Genomic DNA, 26427 nt, shown 5'->3' on the forward strand with positions numbered 1-26427 from the left:
ATTCCAAATGGGAAAAATCAAGGGTACAAAGCAAGTCCACAGTCCAGCAGAGTGAATTTCATTAACTCTCAAGGCTTGAAAATAATGCTCTGTTCTCAGGGACCATTTGGGCAATGGCTCTGCCCTCCAGGCTCTGGGCATCGGCCATGCTTTCTGGATTCTGGGTGGAGGCCCCTTAGCCCTGGGCATCAGCACCCCCTTCTGGCCCACTGGGACAACAGCCCTGCTCCCTTGGTTTTGGGTGGCCCCATTCTCCTGATACACCTGAGTGGTGACCCCAGTCCTTCAGCTCTGTGCAGCCCCATTCTCCTGGCCCATGGGCATGGCAGCTCTGCCCCTCAGTTTCCCTTCTCTTGGTGCACCTGAAAGTGAACCTCACCTTCCAGAACTAGGTATTGGAGACTGAGCTCTTTGAAACCTTGGGAGCTCTGGCTCCACGCTTTGAAATTGAGGGCTTGGCAGGCCTGCCCCAGTGCTCCTTCAGACAGTCCTGCTGCTCTCTGGGGTCACTCTCTTCATGTTAAAAAAGACTTTTACCACATAGTGGGGTCCCAATCTTGTATTCTTAAAATATTAGTATCTCTTAATTCTGATGGAAAGAGAACCCCTCTCAGTATCCCCATAGTAAATCTGAGCAGTCCTCAGACGGATCCTGACTGATCCTGTGTCCACCTGTGAATTGATTACTGTGAATGGGGAAAGGGTGTGTTTTGATTGGCCAGTCTCCTGGGTCACATCCATGCCCCCCACATCCATTGTCCAGGTGGAGCTCCGGAATTTAACTCCTGTCACTATTGTGAAGAGCAGAAGAATGGTGGTATCCAAAAGAAGGGGCGCTAGGCAGATAAGCAGAAAAGAACATCCATACGTTATACAGGATGCAATTGTGTCAAAGAGCAACACTTTATGTTGTTATTGGGTTCGAGAAACTTTCAGAGGTATCTTTAAGCTTCATTCAGATAACTTCAGCAAAGCGGTCTGGATAAAATCTTTTCTCAACCACCAGAAGTTATATTGGGTTTTATAGAGTTTAGAGAATAGGACCTAGTAAAATATGAGAAAAGTGAGGATGGAGTGGGGGAGAAAGAAGTACATAAAGCCTTCTTGGCAAATTTAGCAGGTATGCTTTATGAACTATCATTATTTCCTCCGTTAGCTGTGTTTTATTTTTCTATGCAGTTAACTAAACTTTGATATTGGTATATGCCTAGGGGAAAGGATTTTAGAAGCTAGAAATGGTCTTGCAGCATATCTGTACAGGCTCTTTATGTTCTTATGCCTTGCGTGTCAGGAAACACAGGCCACTTACCCTTTGAGGAAAACGTGATCTGAATTTGGATCTCTGACCTGAGCCTAGGTATTTAGCCTGGCTCCACAGCTCACAAGCGTGGGGTGGTGAGCTGGAGCAGAGTTGTGTACAGCACTGAGCCTGCACGAAGAAAGGCCCACGTGACTGTTTTTGGCTTTTTCTAGTCAAAGCTGATCTTTCTTAAAAGGATCGCTTACTTCTGACCTCATATTTTCTTCTTTTTGAAGAGGAGGCTTGTATTATTCTGATTGTCAGAGAATCAGAATGTTCTTTGTAAAATGGGCGGTAAAGGGGAAAGAGCTCTGGACTAGGAGACTTGAGGTCAGGTTTCTTGGTCTACCTCCACCCAGGTGCTATAGTAGGACAGTTTCTGACCTGTTGCACTTGTAAATCCCTCACAAGTGGAGGTGCTGTGCCTGAAATGGGAGTCTGGGTTGTGAGGAGTGGTTGCGTTAGCCCGAGGTTTGGTTGTATTGGTTTTCTAAATTAAAAACCTGCTGCTTGACAAATGCTACCTGACTTGCAGTAGATCAAGATTTCTAGTGTCCCTCCCAATTGTAAGAATATATATTTAGTATTCTATATTAAATAGAGATGAATATTTTTTCCACTTTACAATTATTTCAGAACTTCTATACTACACACCAAACACCTACACCCCCCATGCACATACAAGCCTAGATACTATAGCATTGTTATTGTTTGCATCATTTCAGTCGTATTCTGCACATTTGGTTGTGGCTTGGAGTCTCCAGAAGTATTTAAATAATGTTTATGGGAAAGATTACTACCCTTGTAATTATCGTTGCCTTCAGGATGATATAGTACGATGGTTAAAAGTAGACAAGAAGGAGTCGGATTTCCAGTCGTCAATCCCTGCTCAACTGCTGTGTGTTCTCAGGCAGGTACTTAACCACTCTAACCCTCATTCTCATTCTCTTTAAAATGAAAATAAAGCCCATCTCATAAAGTAGTTGTGAGGATTAGTTGAGAGAATTTATGCCAAAAATTTTATGTGCTGTTATTATGTTTATATAACATTTGCCCAATAAGATGGGCAAAACATCGTGGAGTGACACAGAGGCTGACATAACTGGTATTTCCTATTTGAGTTCATAGCGTTTGCCTCTATCATTTTCAAGAAGGAGAGACACAAGAATATTTACAGAGAAAAATACTTGTTTGATTTAATGTTTATAGTTTAGAGAAGTGACTATAATTTAGACAAAAAGATAATGCAACTTTGAAAACCATTTGTCTCAGCTCAGCTTATATATAAACTTTTTTTTAAAGTAGAAGAATACAATACCATACACACATAAATGGGATCTAAATCTAATTAATTCTCTTATTCCAGCAATTAATTTATAGGAATTACAGGGGGACAAGACAAACAACATAAAGGGCTGCAATGAGTATAATCCAGGCTGTGGGGAAATCTATAAGTAAACTACTTAGTTTTTTCAAGAGGAGGAAAGAATAATAAAAGAGACATATTAACCGATATTCACGTATGACCTTGTTTTGATCCTAATTCAGACAAACAAAAATATTGGTGTAAAATAAAACATAAGTGAGAAGCCATTGAAAATCTGAACGCTGACTAGATATTTCTGAATATTAAGCAATTCTTAGTTGGGATTTAGGTGTGCTAATGGTAATATATTTCAGCAAATATCTCCAACACATATTGAATGTTTTCTGAAAACATTCATTATGTGTTGGAGATATTTGCTGAAATATTTACAGATAAAATGTCTGTAAAATATTATAGAGGGCAGGGAGTGGGTAAAAGGTATGTATGGTTCATGACTGGCCATGAGTTGTCAATTGTTTATTAAGGCTGATGTATCCGTTACACAATTCTCTCTACTTTTGTGGATATTTGGAATTGTCTATGATAAGAAATGTTTTAAAATCTAAGGGAGAAATTAGTCAGTTGTAGAGTTGTACTAATGGTCTAGAAAATTAAATTCTTTATGAACTCTTTAAAAAAAAAAAAGTTGCTGCTCGATATAGAAGATTTCCCAAAGTTTATAAATGGAGCTAGCCAGGAATGTGATATTGTAGCAAAAACAAACAAAGAAAACCAGAAACCCCTGATCACTGTGATTAAGAGTAAATCCATGGTTTTCAGACCTTCAAAGCCAGGAACTACACTTAAGAGATAAAGTAATGAAAAGCCGAGCCAGGCTGGTTGGAGGGGAGGAATGGATGGGGAACCTAGCCAAGGTGCTTCCTAATCTCTTCAGGTGGTGGGTGAGGCCGCCCATGTTCTTCAGTGATGGTAGAAAACTACTGACAGGCTGGTGGTTCCTTCCACTTTAAAATTCTTTTGATTTCCAAAGCATAGGAAATGACAGAGACTTTTATTGCCGTAAAATATTTTGGAAAAAAAAAAAATTATTTCCAACGAAAGACTTGCAATTTATTTGACACAAAATGATATGTAAACTGTATGCTTTATTAGTAAAATATAACAAAGGTTGAATTCTTTGCTGGGGGGGAGGGTACCAGTACCAGAATCTAATAAGAAATATTAACGTCCAGTCAGTTGTGAGGAAACCATGGTGGTGTAGTGGTTAAGTACTACAGCCGCTAACCAAAGGGTCAGCAGTTTGAATCCGCCAGGTGCTCCTTGGAAACTGTATGGGGCAGTTCTACTCTGTCCTGTAGGGTCGCTATGAGTTGGAATCGACTCGACGACACTGGGTTTGGTTTTTTGGTTTTTTTGGTCAGTTGTGAAAAGTTATTTGTGTATTTATAACATCATTTAGCTCATTATGTAATTTTATTTCCTGAGAGGTATGAACATTTTTGGTATCCCTGGGGTGCAAATAGTTAATTTGCTTGGCTGCTAACTGAAAAGTCAGAGGTTGGGGTGGAGTCAGAGGCACCTGGGGAGGAAGGCCTGGCAATCTGCTTCTGTAGAGATCACAGCCAAGAAAACCCTGTGGAGCACAGCTCTACTCGGACACACATGGGGTCACCAGGAGTCCAAGTCTACTTGATGGCAACTGGGTTTTTTAAATTAACGTATTTAGTTTTTTAATTGATTGTGGCCTAATCTAACATTTTTAAGTAAATACTTGGTTTTTAAGCAAAATATTTTTTCCTTATTTATTTTTTTAATTTAAGCATATATTTGAGAAAAAAAATTAAATTTATCTTTTTGGAACAGGGTCACTATCGTTATTGTGATGCTCTTTCTTTGCTGGGGGAACATGAATGGGCCCTGAAAGCAAACATAAAAGCTCAAGAACTCTGTAAAAATGACGGTGAAGGATTAAAGGAGCTAATTGAGCAGCATATAAAGTTCCAAAAACAAATAGACGACCTACAAGGTATTTCACCTAAGATTCTTTTGGTTATAGTCAAATTCCCATTACAACTTTTAAAGATAGGTTTCTTGGATCAGTGGAGGACCATACTTATTTTGTTATATTGTCTTGGTCAAGTCACTTCAGTTTCCCATTTCTTTCTGTGTAGAATTCCATTAGTATTGTATTTTGTTCAGTAGTTATAAAATGATTTGTATTCTTTATTTGAAACAGACAGGAAGTTGTTATTTATTATTTTGTAGAAAAACTTGCCTTTCAAAAATATTGAGTAAAATATAAAATCTCTTAGCTTTTTGCAGCAAAATTATTTTTAAAATTTTCCTTCATCATTAAAATTGCGTTCATTATAAAGTATACACACACACACAGGAGTTCCTGGGCAGCGCAAATGGTTCAACCAACCGAAAGGTTGGCGGTTCATATCTACCCATAGGTGCCATGGAAGAGAGGCCTGGTGATCTTCTGAAAGGTCACAGCCATTGAAAACCCTATGGAGGGTAGTTTTACTCTCTGAAACCCGTGGGGTCACATGAGTTGGAATTGACTTGATGGCAACAGTTTTTTTGGAATATACATATATATATATATATAAATTCTATAAATACATATAACAGAAATGGGATGTGTAAGCTAGGAATTAAAGATTTTCATTCTGCTTTTATTTTCTCTCCTAAGCCATTTTGCTTTTTCTAATACCTGGAGTTCCCTTGCTCTGCATTTTCAGTATATGGGTCTTTCCTAATTTTCTATTAACTTGACTACTTAGTATTCTGGGGCTGAGCTGAGTGACTTTATTTCATTAGGAGATGTCCTCTAACGTAACATGATCACAAGCTTGTGAGCTCCTTGAAGATGGGTATCGTTGCTCTCATCTAGTCAATAGTCACACGTAGTAAGACATCAGGGTTCGTGCAACATTTTGTTGACACCATCCTAAAACTAAAAACATCTAGAAGTGTAAAATTGCTTGGGTTTGTTTATCTTTCGGTTCTCTAAATTTCATGTTTTTTACTGTCAGCTTAAAAGAAATTTGAAATCTTTTAATGTATATTTTCCCAACCCATTGATTACTGTGATTGATTTTTATAGGTCGAACACGAGGTAGGAGTCATTTTAAGAGAGCCTATTACGGTAACAGGTGAGTTAGTATCAGATCAATAGTTCCTACTTGGAGTGGCTCTGATCCCTGAATTTAAGAATCAAGTGTGTTTGACTCTTTAGTAGCTAACAACAGCCACAGTGAAATTGAGGAGGGAAGAGAGGTAGTTTTTTAGTGGTCACTCTTAAGATCAGGTGACTGCGAATTGTCAGATTTATTTTACCAAGTGTTTTACCGAATTGTTTACTTTCTCCCGTAACTTAGGAACTTGAACTGGTGGAATATGTATGTGTTAGAGATCAGTAGCCCAAGCGTGTGGGCAAAACGGGTGAAATGTTCATTGACTGGGACCACTTTTTTCCATGAGGGTCCTTGCATCAGAGGATAAGACAGCCTGGCCCTTTTACCTTTCACCTCTGACCTGGAAACATTTGCCTCCAGCCTCCTGCTATCTTTTCAAAGGTTAAGACACGTCCTTTTAGAAATAGCCAACAGATGGACATGAGTATGCTCACAAGGAAACAAATAGTATCCAGGGTTCTATATTTGCTTATTTGGCGATTAAAGTAGATTTTAAGCTTTTCCACGTGTCCATTTAGATGACTAGAATATTGAAGCTGTTAAATTTAAAATGGGGAGATTTAATTATTTTCCTATTAGAACCCAGAATAATTTTTTTGAATTGTTCTTCATCTATTTTAAGTGTTTGATAATGAGTTTTAAACAAAGTTTATATATGAAACCCAGTCTCAGAGGTGGAGTTTTTTTTTTAAGAACAACAAGGTCTCACTTTCAAGGAAAAAAAGGCTATATGTTGCTGCAGCCTGTTTGAAGGATCACTTTTTAAACACATGTATTAATCAGTAGGAAAAAAATGGTTATCCTTTTCTCCTCCCCTAGGGACTACATACCTTTATCAGCACCTTCATTTTGTGCTTCACTTAACTTTGTGGATCTTGAAAAAGACTCCACATACACTGTCTACGAAATGGCAAGTGGTGGTAGAAGGAACAGAAAGGTAAGCTCAGTTAAAAAAAAAAAAAAAAAAAAATTATTTCACGTATAGTTAGTCTCATATTTTTACAGTAATATTTTGGTGATAATGGAAACCAAGCATTTAGGTAACAAAAAAAACAAAACAAAACAAACAAAAAAACAAAACCCTCTTTTATATATTGATACCAAGAGAATAATTTTTTCTGTCTTTTAAATAGATAATCCAGCTACTTCTTAGAACTACAAAGATAATATTTCAGAGTCACAGAATTTCTTTTGAAGCACATTTATGTGTTTTCAAAGTATTTCTTCTAAACAAGCTTTTACCACAAAGATCATCCTCTTTTGTGTGTCCTCCCATTACCTGGTCCCAGCCAGAGAGTCACTTGGAAATGAGTGACAGAGGGATCTGAGGCCAAGGCTCTCCCAGTCCTGACAACGTTCTGGGTTTGTCTTTCCTCCTTTTTCCTTTTTGCAAGTGACTTGGCTACCTGGCACCGTACCGCCACCCACCTAACCCATGCTGTGCTGGCACTAACACGCCCCATCTCCCCTTCTGCCTGAGCTGTTTCTGCAGCCTTCGGGGCCTTAACAGAAGTGACTTGTGTGCTCAGTAGAGGCCTTGATCTGATGTATTCTTCAGGGCACCTAACTGCCTGAGGCCTAGCTCTGCGATGCCCTCTCACAGATGATCTGTATCTGGGTTTTCTCTAAGTTGTAGTATACTCAAAGCTCAGCAGGTATTGCCAGTGTCCACATTTATATTTCTCTCTAGCATTTGAGGGGACAAATGAAAATGGTGTTTGGGGCTGGGTGAATGGTGGGCATTGAAGAGAACATTTCCAGCCACCCATGTAGTTGGAATTTTATTGATAATTTTGAAAATCTCTAAGAAGCCGTACTCAGGGAGAGACGGATAGGGAAAATGTGATAGTATTAATTCAATACAAACACTTATTGAAAAACCACCATGTCAGGCATCATGCCAGGGGTTAGAAATAGAATTTGAAATTCAAGAACTTCTCATATCCTGCCATAATGCTTTATCATTATTAATCATTTTGCTTGTCTGTTTATTCATTGAGGATTAAGCAGCTTGGATAAATTCTGTTATGTTATTTAGCTATTGCATTAATTCTTCACTTTTTTTTTTAAATCTCTAGCTTTACTATCGTGGGCATAAGGGGGCAGGTGAGGCTTTGAAGGGAAATGATCTTGATGACAGTGAGGAGGCGTTTTATGAATATCACCTACCTTCGAGTAAGTTTTGTTTTCTTAGGTAAACTGTTCGCTAAGCTAATGTAGTGTTGCCTAAACTTGTGTGCCCTGAAATAAGCCTACTTTGCATAAGCCAGTGCCCTTGTTTTATAAGGCTTCTGTGTTGAGAAAACATGGCATGTTTTTTGAAATCTGTGCTCAGTCTCTTCATACTATTTAATAAATTTAATTTTCGAAATTCAGAGGAAAGGAAAGAGCAAAAATCCATACTCCGCCACCTGATTTCCTTTAGGACAGTGTTTCCCAACCTTTTGTTCATTACTGACCTCCCTGAGGAGACTTTTTAGACATTTTTTCCACATCTCCCCCCATGAAATTTTATTACCTTAATATACAGTTTAAGAGTCTCTGGGTGGCTCACTAGACTGTTAGCTGAGAAGTTGGTGATTCAGACACACCTAGAGGCACCTTGGAAGGCAAGTCTGGTGATCTGCTTCTAAAAGATCACAGCCTTGAAAACTCTATGGAGCAGTTCTGCTCTGATATAACATGGAATCCCAGTGAGTCACAAACAATACAATGGCAACTAACAGCAACAACAGTGATACAGTCATGCATCGTTTAACGTCCAGAGTTTAAAAGATACAGGTTTTCTTGATGACTCAAGATGGTGGTGGTTATGCACAACAGTTATTTATATCTTGCTTTCAGGTAGTATTCCTCAGAAGGTTGTTGAGGAGAGATTATTGACCTTGTCGTTAGCGACCCTGCTGTTCTCTCTTCCTTTCTCTTGTTTGTTGGTTTGTCTCTTTCCTTCTCAGTGTTTTTGCTTCTAGCGGCCGTTTTCTTTACCTGCTACCTGCAGTGCTATGTTCTCTCAGGCTCCAGTTCCATGTTTTGTGCTGTTTACTCCTGGGCCTTTCTGTTTCGTTAGCACGTTAGCAGACGTATAGAGAGGGGAAGCCTAGGAGGACGTCTTACTCAGTGTAACCTGAACAACACATGGAAATCTCTGAGCGTAAAACTTTTCTTTGAAAAGCAGTTTTAAATGTATTGCTTATGTTTAGGCCATTATTACCAGATAGCAAAAGTGCTAAGGAAAAAAATCTAGATACTGCCTGCCTTTCGACATCCACATTCAGGTGAAAAAATTGAGGTCCCAGGATTAGGGTTAAGTAGTTTTGGCCACAGTCAGCAGAAATCAAACTGGAACTCTTCTGCCTTTCCAGAGGCCATTTGGTTTCTGGGACCACCAAACCCACCTCAGGCTCTCATTCTCTCCGTAGTGTACAGGCTCAGACTCAGCTCTGTCCTTTCTTCCCAGACCTTCCACCAAATGCATCCTCCCTGTACAGCCTCACACACAGCCTTGAGCTTGTCACTCCTCTACCCAGACATATACAGTGGCTTCCTCCTGAAGCCAGGGGACTAAATATGAGCTCACAGGACCTGAAGCAAAGGGCCTGTAAACTTTCACTCCAGCCTACCTTTGCAGCCCTGTCCAACCTTCCACCCTTATGGATCTTCATATACTCTTGGGTTCTGACCATTCTCTCCAAATCCCATTTGTTGCTCAAAACCAAACACTTGTATATGCACCATCTCTACTAAGGCCTTTCCCAAGCACTTCTTAAATGATTTCTCCCTCCTGTGAGTTAGGAGAGCAATTACTAACTACGGACTTAATAGTAACAACACAGTGTCTTCTTTCTTCTTAATGGGTATTGTTTAATTACTAAAGTGACTTTTTTCTTCCATCTAGATTGTAAACTGAGAAGAGAAGCTATGGGCTCTATTTCTGTGTCTACTCCAAGTCTACTTTTCTTACCATTATAATAACTTACGTTTGTAATAATTTCATGGCATACATAGAAAAACACTACCAGTAATTTCTTTTGTGGCTTACTCATTTGTAGTTGCAGACACACAGTATTGCTTCCTTTACTTTCTTAGGAAACCCTGGTGCGTAGTGGTTAAGAGCTATGGCTGCTAACCAAAAGGCCAGCAGTTCGAATCCACCAGGTGCTCCTTGGAAACCCTGCGGGGGCAGTTCTGCTCTGTCCTATAGGGTTGCTATGAGTCGGAATCTACTCTACGGCAGTGGTTTTGGGTTTTTTTACTTTCTTATTCCAGTTTACTTATTTTTTGCTATTTTACTCTCAAGTTTGTGGTGTATAGTTTTTATATACAGATTTCAGGAACAAATGCTTTTGTTTTCATAGATAAGCCTCCAAGACACAGAGGAAGACATAGATCCAGAAACAACGAGGCAAAGGCGAGGTATGTTTTTTTCCTAAGGTATGTTTTGATTTGTTTTTGCCCTAATGTGCCTCTCCCAAGAAAAAAGAGAAAGAAAATCTCTTTTTCAAGTTTAGCTGCCTTTACATATGTGTGTTATGATGAGCACTGAAATCGCTTTCAAATATCAAAGGCATGTCTTCAGGGCAGGATCTTTGTTTTTTTTTTTTTTTTTTTGGCGAAAGGATTATTAATCCTGGGTATTAAACTGAATTCTCAAGGTCATATAATATGATATTTATCAGTATTAATTTTTTTATTCCAAAGTACATTCTTGTAGGAGGAAACTATTCAAAGAGGTAGAAGGTGAAAACGAAGCCTCGTTGTCTGCCTCAGACCATCTCCTCACCACCTCCCCTGGGAACTCACTGTAAATAACTTCTTGGCCACCTGGAAACTTCCTGTGCATACACAGGCATGGCTGTATGTCTAGTCAGAGGCCCTTTTGGGTAGTTATTATCAGAGGAAAACACTTGTTAATGTAACCACTTACCAATTGGTTCAACCAAACATCTCCTCCCCCAAATTAATAACTATTGCCAGCTGTCTTTATGGTTAATCTCCCACTGCGTACAATCATTCAGATGGTTGCAAAATGAAATTGTAAATCTTAAAATAGACAGAGTTTCATGAAGTTGACGAAAGTGGCTGAGAAGCCGCAAAGCCGTGTTTACCACAGTTAGACCAGTTGTCAGTTTTCTCTTTGTTTGTTAAGACTGATTACATGATAGTTGCTTCAAGGAGAATCATTTGAGTATCAAAGCATTAGGGGAGCCCTAAGGAAATGAATGAAGTCCTAATAATTTTCAGGGAGCCCTGGTGGCACAGTGGTTAAAGTGCTCAGCTGCAAATCGAAAAGTCTGCACTTACAATACACCAGCTGCTCCAGGAAAGGAAGACGGAGCAGTCTGCTTCTGTGACGACCATAACCTTGGAGACCCAGTGGGGCAGTTCTACTCTGTCCTATAGGGTCACTAGGAGTCAGGAATGACATGACGGCAGTGGTTTAATTGTTTTCAAAAATGACCGTTTTTTTTGTGCTGCTACAAATATTAATATAAGGTGAGGATATAGCATATTAGTTATTCTGTTATTTGGTAGAAACATCCTGAATCTTTCTCCTCCCACCCCAACCCCTGCCGAAGAAACCAAAACCCAATACAGGAGCAGTCTTTGAATGTATAGTTGTAATTTTAACTTCTTTTGTTAAAAATAAATCTATTTTCCTAATACTTTAAGTTTTCAAAATAAAGTCTCCCTATTTGCTAATGTCTTTTTTTTTTTTCTTTTTACCTAACGTGGTTATTATTGCACAATTTAGTCAGGCAACCACGTAAAGCACTCAGAGCCCTGGGACATATTAAATGCCCAATGCAGTGTAACTGTCCTTCTGTGACTGTCATTTTCATTGTTACTCGAACCATTCTAGCCCACAGCTTGGCTTAGTCCTTACACAATATCTTGGATATCTTCTCATATCGGACTGCAGAGACCTACTCCCTTCATTTTCATGGCTGCAGCATATTGCATACTACACATGTATTGTATTTTACCTACCAGTCCTCCGTTGTTGTATATGTGGGCGCTTTGTTCTTCTTTGCCTCCCTTCCTTCCCTACCTTGCCTAACAATAAGTAAGACAATACTTCAGCAAACATCCTTGCACATGTTCCTTAGTGTACTTGTCAGTGTATATTTAAAGGAAGTCCTAGATTGAATTGTGTGTTAAAGAGGATGTACAGTTTTAACTGATAGTATTGCCAAATGGTCTTCCCAGAAAGCTGACACTGTTCACACTCCTCTTGACCTGTAACAGGGCCTGAGTCTTCCTTATCTTCACCAACATTGGAGTCAGACTTTCTGACTTTTGCCTCTACTAGTTTAAATGGTTATATGTTATTACTAAGTTTTCCTGTGACATTGACCATCTTCTCCAGGTTTTTTGGACACATTTCTTGTTTCAGGACTATGTTGTTATTGATGACTGTAGGCCTGTAATAACTTGATCATCAGCATAAATCCCTCCTAATTGTTCTTTCTTTCTGAGTTATCTTTAGAATCCACTTATTTGGTCCCCCACCATCATTATTATATAGATATTTTTTATTGAAATTGCATCGACCTGGAGATTAATTTGGGGAGAATATTTCTGTTCAGGAACTTGTGTAACTCTCCCGTACTCAGGATTTAAAATGATCCTCAGTAGCTATTTTTTCCCATTTTTTTTTTTTATAATTTTTATTGTGCTTTAAGTGAAAGTTTACAGATCAAGTCAGTCTTGACACAGAAACCCATATACACCTTGCTACACACTCCCAATTACTCTACCCCTAATGAGACAGCCCACTCTCTCCCTCCACTCTGTCTTGTCATGTCCATTTTGCCAGCTTTTTTTTTAACCCCTTCCACCCTCTCATCTCCCCTCCAGGCAGGAGATGCCAATATAGTCTCAAGTGTCCACCTGATCCAAGAAGCTCACTCCTCACCAGCATCCCTTTCCAACCCATTGTCCAGTCCAATCCATGTCTGAAGAGTTGGCTTTGGGAATGGTTTCTGTCCTGGGGCAACAGAAGGTCTGGGGGCCATGACCACCAGGGTCCTTCTAGTCTCAGGCAGACCATTAAGTCTGGTCATATGAGAATTTGGGGTCTGCATCCCACTGCTCTCTTGCTCCCTTAGGAGTTCTCTGTTGTATTCCCTGTCAGGGCAGTCACTGGTTGTAGCCGGGCACCGTCTAGTTCTTCTGGTCTCAGGATGATGTAGTTTCTGGTTCATGTGGCCCTTTCTGTCTCTTGGGCTCATGATTGCCTTGTGCCCTTGGTGTTCTTCATTCTCCTTTGATCCAGGTGGGTTGAGACCAATTGATGCATCTTAGATGGCTGCTTGCTAGTGTTTAAGACCCCAGATGCCACTCTTCAAAGTGGGATGCAGAATGTTTTCTTAATAGATTTTATTATGCCAATTGACTTAGATGTCCCCTGAAACCATGGTCCCCAGACCCCTCCCCCTGCTGTGCTGGCCTTCGAAGCTTTTGGTTTATTCAGGAAACTTCTTTGGTTTTGGTTTAGTCCAATTGTGCTGACCTCCTCTGTATTGTGTGCTGTCTTTCCCTTCACCTAAAGTAGTTCTTATCTCTCAGTAGATATTTTTGTTTTATTTATATAAGACTGTTATGTTTTAAAATGAATTCAAAATGAACACTTTTCTTTTTTAATTCTAGTTCACAAGTGACCGTAGATTTGAAACGTATCTTGGAGAAACAATTTTCATCTAAATCTTCTAGAGCCTCACATCAGGTAATGGAAAAGGCGTTTTCCAGTGGAAAAGGCAAACTCTTGGAACAAAACATTTTTTCGTGTGTATTAACTTCTGATCATAGATGTCTCTAAGATTTATTTTTTTATAATTTTAGTTGTAGCCAAAAAAAAACCTAACCCGTTGCCGTCAAGTCAATTCCAACCTATAGCGACCCTATAGAACAGGGTAGAACTGCCCCATGGGGTTTCCAAGGAGCAGCCGGTGGATTTGAACTGCCAGCCTTTCGGTTAGCAGTCGAGCTCTTAACCACTGTGCAACCAGGGCTCCAATTATAATTATGCACCCGTTGCCTTTGAGTCGATTGTGACTCATAGTGACCCTATAGGACAGAGTAGAACTTCCCAATAAGGTTTTCAGGGAGTGGCTGGTGGATTCGAGCTGGTGACCTTTTGGTTAGCAGCCATAGCTATTAACCACTGTGCCATCAGGTCTCCAATTTAGGTTATAGGCATATTTAATATATATAAAAAAAAAAAAAAGCCCATTGCCGTCGAGTTGGTTATGACTGCTAAAAAAATCAAACTATCACTAATTTAAATATTAACTTGATAATTATTTTAGCCAGAAGTTTAGCTAATGGATAACACTGCAAAATTATTTGCTTCCCAAAGCTTTAATACTAATATTAAATTTAAAATTTAAATATTAATTTAAATATTAAATTTAAAATTTAATATTTTAAAAAAGATTTAAATAATTTAAAAGTTTACTTAAACACTCAAATTTCATTACCCCTCTAAAGTCATTAAAGAGCAAACTTTTTATTCTGAAAGATTTGACCTTAATCATATACCTCTGTATATAAAGTTCTTGCTGTGGTATTTAGTAAGTGATAAAAAGTATACGTTAATGTGGAACAGAATACTTGTTTGAAAATACATGGGTCATTTTCAAATTCAGTTTTTTAGGTTTATGTAACAGGTATTTCACAGAGGACTGTTGGAATAAAGCATGTTGCAAGCAGTTTACTAAAACAGATTTATACTCATTTGCATAAAAGCAGAGGAGCCCTGCTGCTTTTGCCCAGCTGCTAGCCGAAAGGTTGCCAGTTCAAACCCACCCAGAGGCTCGCAGGAGAAAGACCTGGGGATTTGCTTTTGTAAAGGTTACAGTCTAGAAAATCCTGTGGGGAAGTTCTACTCTGTCATGGGGTTGCTATGAGTTGGAATTGATTCAGCGGCACCTAACAGCAACAACAACCTGTTGGAGATTTTCAAATTATGTTTTATTACATTTGTTGACTCTAAAAACCACAAAGGACTTACACAGAAAAGACAGCCTGTGAAAATCAAAAAGTTATTAAATAAAAATGATGGTTATTTCTGAACCTTCATTTGTTCATTGAAAACGTTTTTATTGAGCCCTGATGACCATAAGAGAGACCAGGTATTCAGTGAACGGGATCCACCCTGTCTCGTGGGGCGTTCAGTACAGATCGTTTGTGTTGTATTGAGGGAATTTCCAGTGGGAACAAGAGGATATATGGACCTGCTTTCTGGTATACAAAGATCAAAATCAAATCGGTTGTCGGGATAACACGTCATCTTCTGTATCTTCAAAACCATACCTTAACAACATAAATGTGGCTATAATTGAGCTTTTTAAGTAGTACAACAAATACCAAGTTTTGATGAGAGCTGTTCTTTCCATGAGTATTCTGGGGAAAGTTCTCCTAGATTTTGATTCATTGAGTGGAAACCAGCAGAAAGCTTTTGTAACCCAAACTATTTTTCCTGCATTGTGTGGTGGAATCTTCGTTTTGGATCTTTATCGTTAGGAACGGTGAGCATGTCACACACACATTAATGGCGCACAACTGTATGGCAAGGGGTTTGGAAATCTAGGCTTAAATTATAGCCTTGCCTCTAGTCTTCCTGGAACTTTCATGACTTAAAGCTGTTGCTGTGTAGCTAAAATCTGAATTCAAATTATATGTGCACATCATGTATTCAAGTTTTAAAATTTTTCTCACTTTATTTAAGGGTGCATTGCAGCAATTTTGTTTTTATTTCCTGTGCTCCTTGTTTTGTCTTTCACCTGCTAACGTCGCTCCAGATATTTTTATCCTATTATATTCAATTACAAGTCAGGCAGGAGCAGAACTAAAGATTGAAATAACCATTCCCTGTTTAGAACTGAAGTTTGTTCCAGGGCATGATTGCAGTTGTTAAAGTCTGATAGTGATCAAGAAATCGATTCCGTGTTCTGAAGTGTGTGGTTATACTTGTCTCAGCCAAACAATTTACTTACCTAAATCGTGGCTAGTGTTCTTCCTATGCTGTTAAAAATTCAAAATACTGTCAGTTTAGTCTGGAGAAATGAACAAGACTTATTAGCACCAGATAATGTAGAATAAGCCACCCTTCCTTGTCACGGTCAACGGCGGAAGCATCGGAATCAAGACGCTGAAGCAATACCTTCTAATTTTCACTTCAGGATGCGTACAGAGAAAGGAATATAATGCATTAAAGGGCATTTCAAGTTTTATTTAGATATTTTATTATCAGTTAATCAAGTATTACTGCTCTGTGATGAACTTGGAGCCCTGGTGGCACAGTGGTTAAAAGCTTGGCTACTAACCAGGTCAGCAGTTTGAATCCACCAGCCACTTCTTGGAAACCCTACTGGGCAGTTTTCTGTTCTGTAGGGTTGCTACAATTTGGAATCAGCTCGACTGCAACAGGTTTGATTTTGTGGGTTTTGTGATGAACTTTGTCATCTTCAGTTTTAGACAGTATATAGATCCAGGTTACTGAAATAAGAACTTCTTTTTGGCAGGATTTTGTTACTTTAATGAAAATGATGAGAGGCCTAATTCAAGATGGTTACACAGCTTTGTCGGACCAGCGGTGTCACTGTGCTGTTCAGGCCTTTACACACTTGCTAAATGGTTTAGATCCTCAAAAGATAAAGGTAAAAGCGACGTATCATAACTTGCTCATCAGCACCAGTGCATCTCAGATGAATGTAGAAGGGAATCCAGGCTTTAACTCCATGGTGTTCACAGGCCTTAGAACGTGCTGAGATCAGCTGGGTCTAATCCAGATTGTGAGAAGCAGGTAGTGCTTCACTTCAGACTTCATGGTTACCTTCAATATGTGATCCATGTTTATACTCGGTCCTGGTAGTGTAATTTGTGTTCCTTCGCACTCCTGGCCTTTTCACTTACTGAAATTCTAAACCAAGGATTGGTTTAGGCACATGTTTGCATCCAGAAAGAAGTATTCGCTCAGTAAATAAATACACAAGGTTGTAAGACAGCAGATATCTTAATCTGCCACTAGTACCCACTTACACGCAAAATAATAAGATTTTATAAATTCTGATCTATTACGAGCCCTAGTTCCCCAAGGAATTACGAGGTAATTATTCTGTATTTTATTTAGATACTTGGTTACAGTATAACTATATCCCCCCCAAAACAAATTCTTCTAATTCTGTTGGTCCTTTAAACCAGTCAGTATTGAAAAGTGAGGTTTTTATTACACTTCTTTCTTGGTTATGACCGGAAGGTTGGTATAGTGCCAATTGGGCAGAATTGTGTACAGACTTTTAACTGGAGCATTTTTATTGACAGCAATTGAACCTGGCCATGATCAACTATGTCCTAGTGGTCTACGGGCTTGGCCTCTCTCTACTTGGAATAGGAAAGCCTGAGGTAAGATTGGTAACAGAGGTAGCAATTAAAATATAATTAGACATTGCCTTAAAAAGGCATTGCCTATACCTGTTGCTGTCGAGTCGATTCCGACACACAGCAACCCTATCGGGCAGGGTAGAACTGCCCCATAGGACTTCCAAGGAGCGACTGGTGGATTCGAACTGCCGATCTTTTGGTTAGCAGCCGAACTCTTAACCACTGCGCCTTTAGAAAATACATAAAAGTCGTTTTCCAATTTTGGCTCATTTTCTCCCCTGTACTTTTTTGACAATTTTATCTGAAGTAGCTAAGATTCATTTGTTTTGTTTTTAGAAAACTTAGTGTGTGTTCCTATTAGAAAAAGCCAGACAACCAGTAGGATTCTACTTTTTATTTGTGTAAAAGTGAAGGCTCTCTGCTCATGATAGATTTCAGAAACATACTGCTGAGGGAAAAGGGAAGTTGGAGGACGCAACAGACATTTTACCACTTAGGTATGATTTGGAAAGCCTACAGAAGAACACTACGATATATTGTTTATGGATATCTGTCCGCCTTGTTAAAGTATAAAAACATGGACGAGACCGACGTCAAATGTAAGATAATGGTTGCATTTAGGGGTGGAGGGAGAGAAATGGGCCTGGGAGGGTAGGAAAATAGACTTCAACTTTGTGTGTTATGCTGTTTTATTAAAAAAAAAAAAAACCAAGGCAAAGAATGCTAACGTCACCGTCTACTAGTTCTGAGTGGTGGGTATTTGGGTGCTTTATGATTTCTGGAGTGCGTAGCCTCCCCCAGCCCATGTATAGGTCTGGGCACACAGCTTCAATTACTCTGGTTTTGCCTTACTCTCCTGGAACTTTTACTTACCTGCACCTTCTGCATCGTAATTTCCTTTCCTGCTTTTGGATTTTCTGTAAATAATCAAATGGCTCTGGAATGGCCTCAGGTATAATAGATCCTTTCTACCAACCTAGGTTCCAAGCCTCCATGGCTAAATGAAGGCTTAACCCTAAATTGCTACATAATTAGGACAGGACCTACATTTTTTTTTTAATTGTGCTTTAAGTGAAAGTTTACAGCTCAAGTTAGTTTCTCATACAAAAATTTATACAAACATTATTATATGACCCTAGTTGCAAGCCCTGTAATATGTCAGCACACTCCTCCTTTCCACCTTGGATTGCCTGTGTCCATTCAACCAGCTCCTGTCCCTTTCTACCTTTTCAACTCGCCTCCAGACAGGAGCTGCCCATATAGTCTCATGTATCTACTTAAGCTAAGAAGCACACTCTTCAGGAGTATCCTTTTATGTCTTATAGTCTGGTCTAATCGTTGTCTGAAGAGTTGGCTTCGGGGATGATTTTAGTTCTGGGTTAACAGAGAATCCAGGGACCATGTCTTCTGGGGTACCTCCAGTCTCAGTCAGATCATTAAGTCTGGTCTTTATAATAGAAATTTGGTTCTCCACTCTACTTTTCTCCTGCTCTGTCAGGGACTCTATATTGTGTTTCCTGTCAGGGTGGTCATTGGTCGTGACCAGGCACCATCTAGTTCTTCTGGTCACTGGCTGATGGTGTCTCTGGTTTATATGGCCATATTTGTTGTTGGGCGAATATTTTTCTTGTGTCTTTGGTGGTCTTCATTCTCTTTTGCCCTGGGTGGGTTGGGACCAATTCATGCACCTTAGATGGCTGCTCGCTAGCTTTTAAGACCCCAGAGGATCTACGTCTTCTTTCCGTTCCCGTCTCTCCCAGCATTTCACAGTGCCTGAGTCTCAGCATGTGCTGTGCTTCCTTGTGCTCTATGTGACGGATGAATGTCTACCTATAAAGCTATCCAGCTCTATTTCTGATAGGTCACTGGGGACAGGGCTTCCTGATCTCATTTCCTTTATTCTTGACAGAACAGTATAATGCATATCTTACCATGCTTTGCCTCACCGGAATTGAAGAAATAATTTATTGTATTTGTGATTTACTGTAAAGTAGTGAGACTGGTCAAAAAGCAAATAGGCATGGTAGAGCTTAGACATTTAAATGAATCTCGTCATTTAGTGTAGGCACGGAAGGAAGCCATCATTTACTTCAATACAACCCTTGCTCGAAACGGTTTTTAGAATGCCTTCTTTGGAACTTCTCCCAAGCTACTCCTTCTTAACTGCGTCAGAGCTACTGTGTAGTGACATTTCCCTTTTGACCCACTGCAGGGTTACCAGTATTGCTTAGAGCTAAGCATCTTTTGGATTTCCCTTTATGCCCCTCCCCCAGCAAGAAAGAAACATTCAAAGCACAGAGGTTTCCCAGTGTCGAGAATGTTCAAAAGAAAAGTACTGTAAGCTCTGTAAAGCTTTTCCTGAAGAGCCGTTTTTAAGACAGCATTTTCAGAACTTTTTGGCAACATCATTGAAATAACGCCTGCCCTCCTAGGGAGCAGCACTTTAGTACATGTTATGGTGTGCTTGCACCTTCACACTTCTAGTTCTGTGGTAGAATTCCTGCTTTCCTTGCCAGAGACCCAGGTTCAATTCCCGGCCAATTCAGCACTTCAAGAACAGCAATCACCTGTCTGTTAGTGGAGGCCTGTGTGTTACTATGATGCCAAACATGTTTCAGCAGAGCTTCCTAAGACAGACCAGGAAGAAAGGCCTGGCAATCTATTGCCGAAAAATCAGCTGGTGAAAACCCTATGGATCACAACAGTCTGGTCCTGTTGTATTTTGGGTTACCATGAGTTGGGGCCAACTGAACAGCAGCTAACAACAGTATTAGCCAGGAGCCCTTGGACGGTGCACATGGTTAAAGTGCTAGGCTGCTAACAGAATGCTTGGCACTTTGAGTGTACCCAGAGACGTCATGGAAGAAAGGCCTGGCAATCTACACCTGAAAATCAGCAAGTGAAAACGCTATGGAGCACAGTTTTACGCCGACACACATGGGGTCGACACGAGTTGAAGTTGACTCAGCGGCAACTAGTACAGGTTTTACTGTTTACATACCGATCTCTCAATGTGTGCCAATGAATAAATGCTCAGTGGGTCGTTGTCTGATGTGTTCGGCTCCCACTGTTAATTCTCAAGCAGAAATTGTTTGGTTGTGTCCTTGACTATCCATATGATGAAAACTTATGTAATTGCTGAGAAAATGAAAAGCAGAAGGTATAATTTAACCGTAGGAATTTTGAGATGGACAGTTACTTTTAATGTTATACACGTTCAAATCAGCCTTTAAATAAAATGTGTTCCAGCATTTCTCTTTTTGTATAAATCATCATTTTTCTCATTGCTATTGAAGGAATTATCTGAAGCGGAAAACCAGTTCAGGCACATTCTTTCATCGTACCCTAATGAAGGACTTGATTGTCTGGCCTACTGTGGAATCGGAACCGTGTATTTGAAAAAAAACAGGCTAGTAGCAACCATACTCCTTTAAGATCTCGGGTGATAAATGATTTGAAGTCTAATATATGGTGATCCGTTTTCTGGAATTATTCTGATACCTTCTCTGTGGCACGCTATTGTCATTGTGGCTTTGTTTTGAAGGCGTGGCATTTCAATACCAATGTTAATTATTAAAATAGCCCAATCAGGTCAGCTTCTGGTGCTTTCTAATATCCAGTCTAACAAGAACATCAGTAATAAAATAACTTGACCCTTAATATTTTATATTTTAATATATGTTATCTGTAAATAGTGATAGAATTAATATAAATTAATACTTTAAAGTCTTACTATGTAATTTTTCAGTTAAATAACTATTTCCCGAAAAACGCTATATGAAAATGGTTTTAATAAGTAATGTATATTTGATTGCCAGCCAGTGCACTTCACATGCAGCAACCAACCCATCTGTCAGTGGAAGTTTGCCTGTTGCTATGATGCCGAACAGGTTTTAGTGGAGCTTCCAGACTAAGGGAGACTAGGAAGAAAGGCCTGGCAGCCTACTTCTAAAAATCAGCCAGTGAGCACCCTTGGATCACAGTGGTTTACTCCATTGTGCATGGGGTTGCCATGAGTTGGGATCCAACTTGATGACAGCTAACAACAACAAATATGTTTGAAAACATTATGGATTAGGAGTAAAAATCTTTTCTCTGAATTTCGATCATAGTTGAAATCCATACTCAAAGTTTAATATGTAACTGTTTTCTAAGTGTTTCATGTCTCTTAGCCTTGTCTCCCCAAATTGACTCTAATGATCCTTAGGGGGCAGGATTGTGTCTTGAACTTAAAAAAGAAAAAAATCTCCCCCTTTCTGCCTCTTACCCTTAATATAGTGGTGAGTATGTTAGATTACTTTATACAGAAATAATTAACTGATTGAACGTTACTCATAACTTTTATCGTCCTTTAATTTTCATCTAACTTTTTTTTTATTAACTTTTATTGAGCTTCAAGTGAACGTTTACAAATCAAGTCAAACTGTCACATACAAGTTTGTATATACCTTACTCCGTACTCCCACTTGCTCTCCCCCTAATGAGTCAGCCCTTTCAGTCTCTCCTTTCGTGACAATTTTGCCAGCTTCCAACTCTCTCTATCCTCCCATCCCCCCTCCAGACAAGAGATGCCAACACAGTCTCAAGTGTCCACCTGATACAAATAGCTCACTCTTCATCAGCATCTCTCTCCTACCCACTGTCCAGTCCCTTTCATGTCTGATGAGTTGTCTTCGGGAATGGTTCCTGTCCTGGGCCAACAGAAGGTTTGGGGACCATGACTGCTGGAATTCCTCTAGTCTCAGTCAGACCATTAAGTATGGTCTTTTTGTGAAAATTTGGGGTCTGCATCCCACTGATCTCCTGCTCCGTCAGGGGTTCTCTGTTGTGCTCCCTGTCAGGGCAGTCATCGATTGTGGCCGGGCACCAACTAGTTCTTCTGGTCTCAGGATGATGTGAGTCTCTGGTTCATGTGGCCCTTTCTGTCTCTTGGGCTCGTAGTTATCGTGTGACCTTGGTGTTCTTCATTCTTCTTTGCTCCAGGTGGGTTGAGACCAATTGATGCATCTTAGATGGCCGCTTGTTAGCATTTAAGACCCCAGACGCCACATTTCAAAGTGGGATGCAGAATGTTTTCCTAATAGAATTCTTTTGCCAATTGACTTAGAAGTCCCCTTAAACCATGGTCCCCAAACCCCCGCAGTCACTCCGCTGACCTTTGAAGCATTCAGTTTATCCCGGAAACTTCTTTGCTTTTGCTCCAGTCCAGTTGAGCTGACCTTCCATGTACTGAGTATTGTCCTTCCCTTCACCTAAAGCAGTTCTTATCTACTAAATAATCAGTAAATAACCCTCTCCCACCCTCCCTCCCTCCCCCCTCATAACCACAAAAGTATGTGTTCTTCTCAGTTTATACTATTTCTCAAGATCTTATAATAGTGGTCTTATACAATATTTGTCCTTTTGCCTCTGAATAATTTCGCTCAGCATAATGCCTTCCAGGTTCCTCCACGTTATGAAATGTTTCACAAATTCCCCACGGTCCTTTATCGATGCGTAGTATTCCATTGTGTGAATATACCACAATTTATTTAACCATTCATCCGTTGATGGACGCCTTGGTTGCTTCCAGCTTTTTGCTATTGTAAACAGAGCTGCAATAAACATGGGTGTGCATATATCTGTTTGTGCGAAGGCTCTTATTTCTCTAGAGTATATTGCGAGGAGTGGGATTTCTGGGTTGTATGGTAGTTCTATTTCTAACTGTTTAAGATATCGCCAGATAGATTTCCAAAGTGGTTGTACCATTTGACATTCCCACCAGCAGTGTATAAGAGTTCCAGTCTCTCCGCAGCCTCTCCAACATTTATTATTTTGTGTTTTTTGGATTAATGCCAGCCTTGTTGGAGTGAGATGGAATCTCATCGTAGTTTTAATTTGCATTTCTCTAATGGCTAATGATCGAGAGCATTTTCTCATGCATCTGTTAGCTGCCTGAATATCTTCTTTAGTGAAGTGCATGTTCATATCCTTTGCCCACTTCTTGATTGGGTTGTTTGTCTTTTTGTGGTTGAGTTTTGACAGAATCATATAGATTTTAGAGATCAGGCACTGGTCGGAGATGTCATAGCTGAAAATTCTTTTCCAGTCTGTAGGTGGTCTTTTTACTCTTTTGGTGAGGTCTTTAGATGTGCATAGGTGTTTGATTTTTAGGAGCTCCCAGTTATCTGGTTTCTCTTCGTCATTTTTGGTAGTGTTTTGTATTCTGTTTATGCCTTGTATTAGGGCTCCTAAGGTTGTCCCTATTTTTTCTTCCATGATCTTTATCGTTTTAGTCTTTTTGTTTATCATCTAACTTTTTAAGGGGAATTTTATAAGAGACCACTGATACTCTTGGGAACCCAGTCTTAGGGCATTTTTTGAATCTCCTTTATAGATTTTTAAAGATTGAAGAAAGTTTTCTTCTTTTTTATTTCCTGGAAGTTACTGTCTGGCCAGGCTGGACTGTATTAGGAATCAGGTAGACACGGGGAAGTGAAGATTTAGGATTCACCTTAATAGTGATAGTAAATGGAATCCAAGGCTTAGGGTAAATTGCTTAGAACACACCTGTTTGATAAAAGTTTAATGCAGTGGTCACATGCAGGTTTTCACAAGGTCTGGGAAAGTAATACCAATGTGTGAAGTAGGTCAGTGTCACACAAAGGGAGTCATGGGGATTGTGGTTCTTACCTCAAAAAGCATTTGTATTTAAATTTCCAAATAATGCATATGGGTTATACGGCTAATATGCTGATTTTGGCTGTTGTAATGTACAGTTTCTGATTAAAAGTCCTTGTCACCAGTGGATGGTGGTCTGGCTTTCTGCCGATGAATCTTTCTATCCCCATAGGCAAAAATAGATTTTGAAATTGGGAAATCATTTTAAGATTGGAGAGAGCAGGAAACCCTCTTCTCTAGACTGAAGAGCAGAACAAAAACTTGGTTATGATCCAGTGTTTTCATATTGTTGCGTGGACTGTGAAATATTGCAATTATTTTTTAAAGCCATGAATCAAGTCAGAATTAAAACATTTTATATTAACAGCTAAAACAATTTGACTTTGTTAGAATAGTTTACTGCGTTGTGGTTGAAGAAAGATATCCAGAATACGTGATCTTTTTAATTTTTTCAGTGGAATGTTTTGTACTATAGATGCCCTAATAGAATTAAGTTAAAAAAGTTTTTCCCATATTTATGATTAATTAATTGAAGTGGAGGGTTGTCATTTCTCTACAAGAACCTACTTAAATTAGCTTAGTATATGAAACAGATAAAAATGAAACAACCAAATTGTTGTTCAGTTTTCTGTTTTAATTGTTCACCTTTAAAAGGCCTGTGTGCCCCTCCCATAGGGGAACCGGTATCCAGGGCAGAGTTGGGTTTAATTTATATTACTTTTATAGCAAATAGCAATAATGGCTTTTTTTTTTTTTAAAGAAAATATGGGCTACTTCGAATATTTCTGTCCTGTTTTTTGTCAGACTTAAACTATTAAGCATAAAATCTCCGTAGGACTTTTGTTTCTGTGAATGAAAATATCATTTCACATCTTTAATACTTACTTTCTAATAATTCTGGCTTTAGATTTTCAGAAGCTCTTAACCACTTTCAGACAGCAAGAGAGGTCATTGGTAACCTTCCTGGAGTGTTAACTTGGCCCACAACTGATGTGATTATTGAAGAGACTGAGCCATCAAAAATAAGGGTAACTATTTGTGCAGCGTTTCTCACTAACTGTAAAAGCCCATCTGCATGAACTAACTAAGGTATCGGAAGACAGAGCCACCAGTACTCAATTGCCATCTCCCCACATGCATTTCCTGTTAGAGACTAATGAAAATCACTGGCATTAATGAGTGTTTCCTGTGTGCCAGGCAGGCACCTTTCATTCATCATTACATTTAATCCTTACGGCAGCTCTGTGAGATGGGTGGTATTCCCATTCCCATTTTACAGGTGAGGAAGATCAAGTTTAGCAAGGTGAAGTGGTGAGCTCAGGCTCAACAGCTAGGAAGTGGTGGAGCTGAGACTTGAGTCTAGACATTCTGGCTCAGCATGTGTTCTGAAGTGCTAGGAGTATTGTTTGTACTTAGAGAAAGGTGCATCATCACTGTTTGCTCAATTACTATAGTTACTTGAAGACCTGGAAGATAGGAATTTACGCCCATATCTGGGAGGCTGTGCCAGTTCTGGAGAAAAGTCTATTATGTGTGAATTTACTGGGATAGATTTTCCCTTGTAGGGAGCCCTGGCGTATACTCAAAATTTGCTTTTGATCAAAGCTTTTAAAAGCACAGAGCTCAGCCCTTACAACTTGATAATAAAAAAACACGTAATCCAATTAAAAAGTGGGCAACAGAGCTGAATAGATATTTCTGCAAAGAATATATGCAAATAGACAAAAAAACACATGTAAAGATGCTTAACATCATTAGCCATCAGGGGAACACAAATCAGGATCATTGGATTTTCCTCTTTTCATGCTAGGTTGAGATGGAGGCATAAACCAAAACCAAACTGGTTGGCGTGGAGTCAATTCCGACTCATAGCTACCCTGTAGGACAGAGTAGAACTGCCCCGTAGTGTTTCCAAAGAACAGCTGGTGGATTTGAACTGCTGACCTTTTGGTTAGCAGCTGAGCTCTTAACCACTGTGCCACTGAGGCTCCAAATGGAGGCATAACCCCCCGTCCCAAAAACAAACAAACAAACAAACACTGCAGTCGAGTCGTTTCCAACTCATAGTAACCGTGTAGGACAGAGTAGAACCTGCCCCATAGAGCTTCCAAGGAGCGCCCGGTAGATTCAAACCGCAGACCTTTGTTTAGCAGCTGTAGCTCTTAACCACTAGGCTACCAGGGCTTCCAAATGGAGGCGTAGGGAGCTATTAATAACAAAAAGCCAGCACTGGAAGCATAAAGTGAGGGGGCTTACATAGCAATAGACTGTCTCCCCAGGGAGTGAACAGGCACAGGTTCAGGGATGCAAGGAGGCGGATGAATGGGACTTCTAGGATCCTAGGTGATGTGAGGTTGAGAAAAGAGAATAGTAGCATCCTCAGAGCTGTCCTCAGGGTTATTCTCACTTATTTTTTCTGAATCCTTAAAGGAGGCTTCTGAGAGCTGTAAATTATAAAATGAGGTTAGATGATTTTAGCACAGGGCAAGATTTTAATTCTGACTCTAAAATCCTGAAAAAAAAGTTTTGTCCAGTCCTTCCTTTTTTCCTAC

At 39.6% G+C, this 26427-nt stretch overlaps 1 protein-coding gene across 1 annotated transcript in view; it reads left to right on the plus strand.

The window, feature by feature from the left end:
- The window catches only part of TTC3 (tetratricopeptide repeat domain 3), a 129557-nt gene that overhangs the window by 39455 nt on the left and 63675 nt on the right, over positions 1 to 26427 (plus strand). Inside the window, exons 12-21 of the mRNA XM_023559091.2 lie at positions 4491 to 4653; positions 5740 to 5788; positions 6650 to 6767; positions 7909 to 8005; positions 10186 to 10261; positions 13481 to 13556; positions 16357 to 16491; positions 17156 to 17236; positions 20512 to 20624; positions 24783 to 24903. Of these exons, the coding sequence (XP_023414859.2) occupies positions 4491 to 4653; positions 5740 to 5788; positions 6650 to 6767; positions 7909 to 8005; positions 10186 to 10261; positions 13481 to 13556; positions 16357 to 16491; positions 17156 to 17236; positions 20512 to 20624; positions 24783 to 24903 (1029 nt within the window). The remainder of the gene's footprint in view (positions 1 to 4490; positions 4654 to 5739; positions 5789 to 6649; positions 6768 to 7908; positions 8006 to 10185; positions 10262 to 13480; positions 13557 to 16356; positions 16492 to 17155; positions 17237 to 20511; positions 20625 to 24782; positions 24904 to 26427) is intronic.

This window comes from Loxodonta africana, chromosome 2, assembly GCF_030014295.1.
Source record: "Loxodonta africana isolate mLoxAfr1 chromosome 2, mLoxAfr1.hap2, whole genome shotgun sequence".
NCBI lineage: Eukaryota > Metazoa > Chordata > Mammalia > Proboscidea > Elephantidae > Loxodonta > Loxodonta africana.